This window comes from Ceratina calcarata, unplaced genomic scaffold, assembly GCF_001652005.2.
Source record: "Ceratina calcarata isolate Rehan_Ccalc_2016 unplaced genomic scaffold, ASM165200v1 scaffold379.2, whole genome shotgun sequence".
Lineage (NCBI taxonomy): Eukaryota > Metazoa > Arthropoda > Insecta > Hymenoptera > Apidae > Ceratina > Ceratina calcarata.
In genome coordinates, this window is record NW_017161115.1 from 676,959 (window position 1) to 678,373 (window position 1,415).

The following is a 1,415-nucleotide window of genomic DNA, read 5'->3' on the forward strand; positions in this document are numbered from 1 at the left end:
CCAACATATGAAGAAATAATGCACAAAATTTGCCGTAAATTTTGCACAGAATCCATATTAGAAAATCACCAAACAATTTGACGAATTCAAGAATATACATTTGATTTCTGTTTGCAACTAACGTTTCGAAATAAGCTCGCGTGCTCATTACTTGACGATAACTAAGACAGAACTGTGCAGCAGCCGGGAGTTCGTCGGGGATTGCATTAGGAAGTTCAATTTATCGAGTTACGTTTCAACTTTGCGATCGCCGGAATACTAACGACTCGGCCAGGACGCGTTTTATTCCTCGCCATCTCGTTTTGCGTTAACGACCCCGGCCGACCCTCGCCCGAACCAACGCCGCGCGATAACGAACCCGGATGAAATCGCGGATATTTAAAGTCCGAGGTAAATGCGCGACCGCGCGCGTGGACACCGGCGAACTTTGTAAGAGAATAAGCAGACCGCCGAGAGGCAAAACCTACGAACGAAGTTCGCGTGGCCAGCGAGAGACCGTCACGGGTTTTGTCTTAATTCATCTCGGAACGTATGCGACTTTTATACTCCGGTTTGTTCCCCAATTTAAAAAGGGATTACAAACTACTAAGTCATTTTGTCAACAAGTCTTTTGCCTGGGTTTTTACGTTAAACCCTTTCGGCCCTCGGCAGAATGTAAAAAGCCCTGCGCTGAATGTTAACTCAGTTTTATTTACTCATCAGTTAAAACGCTTTGCTCGTGGAAAAAAGAAATTTCAAAGCAGCAGTGGAAGATTAAACAATAAATACTTGACACGATTAAGAGAATAATAAAATTCAACATTCATGTAGATCGTTTAATGATTTTTTATAAAAGAGACTGAAGAGACTCACCGATTTTGACGACTGAGGGAAGCGTCGCGACGTTGAACGGCAGCTGGAGCAGCTGAAGCACAAAGATGGTGGCCACCAGAGAGCCCAAATTCATAGCTCATCGCGAATGCCCACCGTCGCGGCCTCTCTCCTGCTTGGCCCTTTTCTCACTAGCACCTCACCGCACTACTAATCGCGAGGCTCCGCACACACGAAGACGACGTAGCCGTTTCGAGCTGCGTGCATTTACCTGAAACAGCCGAGTTAACAAAGCATGAATGAGCCGAGAAACTTTAGCACGGTGCATTTACGGCGTTGTTACTCCGCGGCGACAATCGTTGCCTCGTCGGAAGCGGAACGCGCGTCACGTCACGCGTGTGCGACGACGTTACCGCGTAAACTTTGTTGGCTAGTATAATTATGCGCGCAGCCTGGCAACTGTTCCGAACAAAGATTCTATTCTGATCGCGTATTGTTATTTACTCCGAAAGATTTTTAGACTAAATAGATTTGCACAATTCGATTTAACACTAGATTGCCCAAGGAAGTCATTTTGACTGGTTTTGAGCAAATGTACAAATAAT

The 1,415-nt window shown here is 45.5% G+C and overlaps 1 protein-coding gene across 6 annotated transcripts in view; it reads right to left on the reverse strand.

Moving 5' to 3' along the window:
• The window catches only part of LOC108625896 (glutamate receptor ionotropic, kainate 2), a 107,117-nt gene that overhangs the window by 100,172 nt on the left and 5,530 nt on the right, over positions 1 to 1,415 (reverse strand). For all 6 annotated transcript variants that reach the window (XM_026814340.1, XM_026814337.1, XM_018026226.2 and 3 more), the window contains exon 2: positions 853 to 1,081. In XM_026814340.1, the coding sequence (XP_026670141.1) occupies positions 853 to 946 (94 nt within the window). In that variant the 5' untranslated portion in view covers positions 947 to 1,081. The remainder of the gene's footprint in view (positions 1 to 852; positions 1,082 to 1,415) is intronic.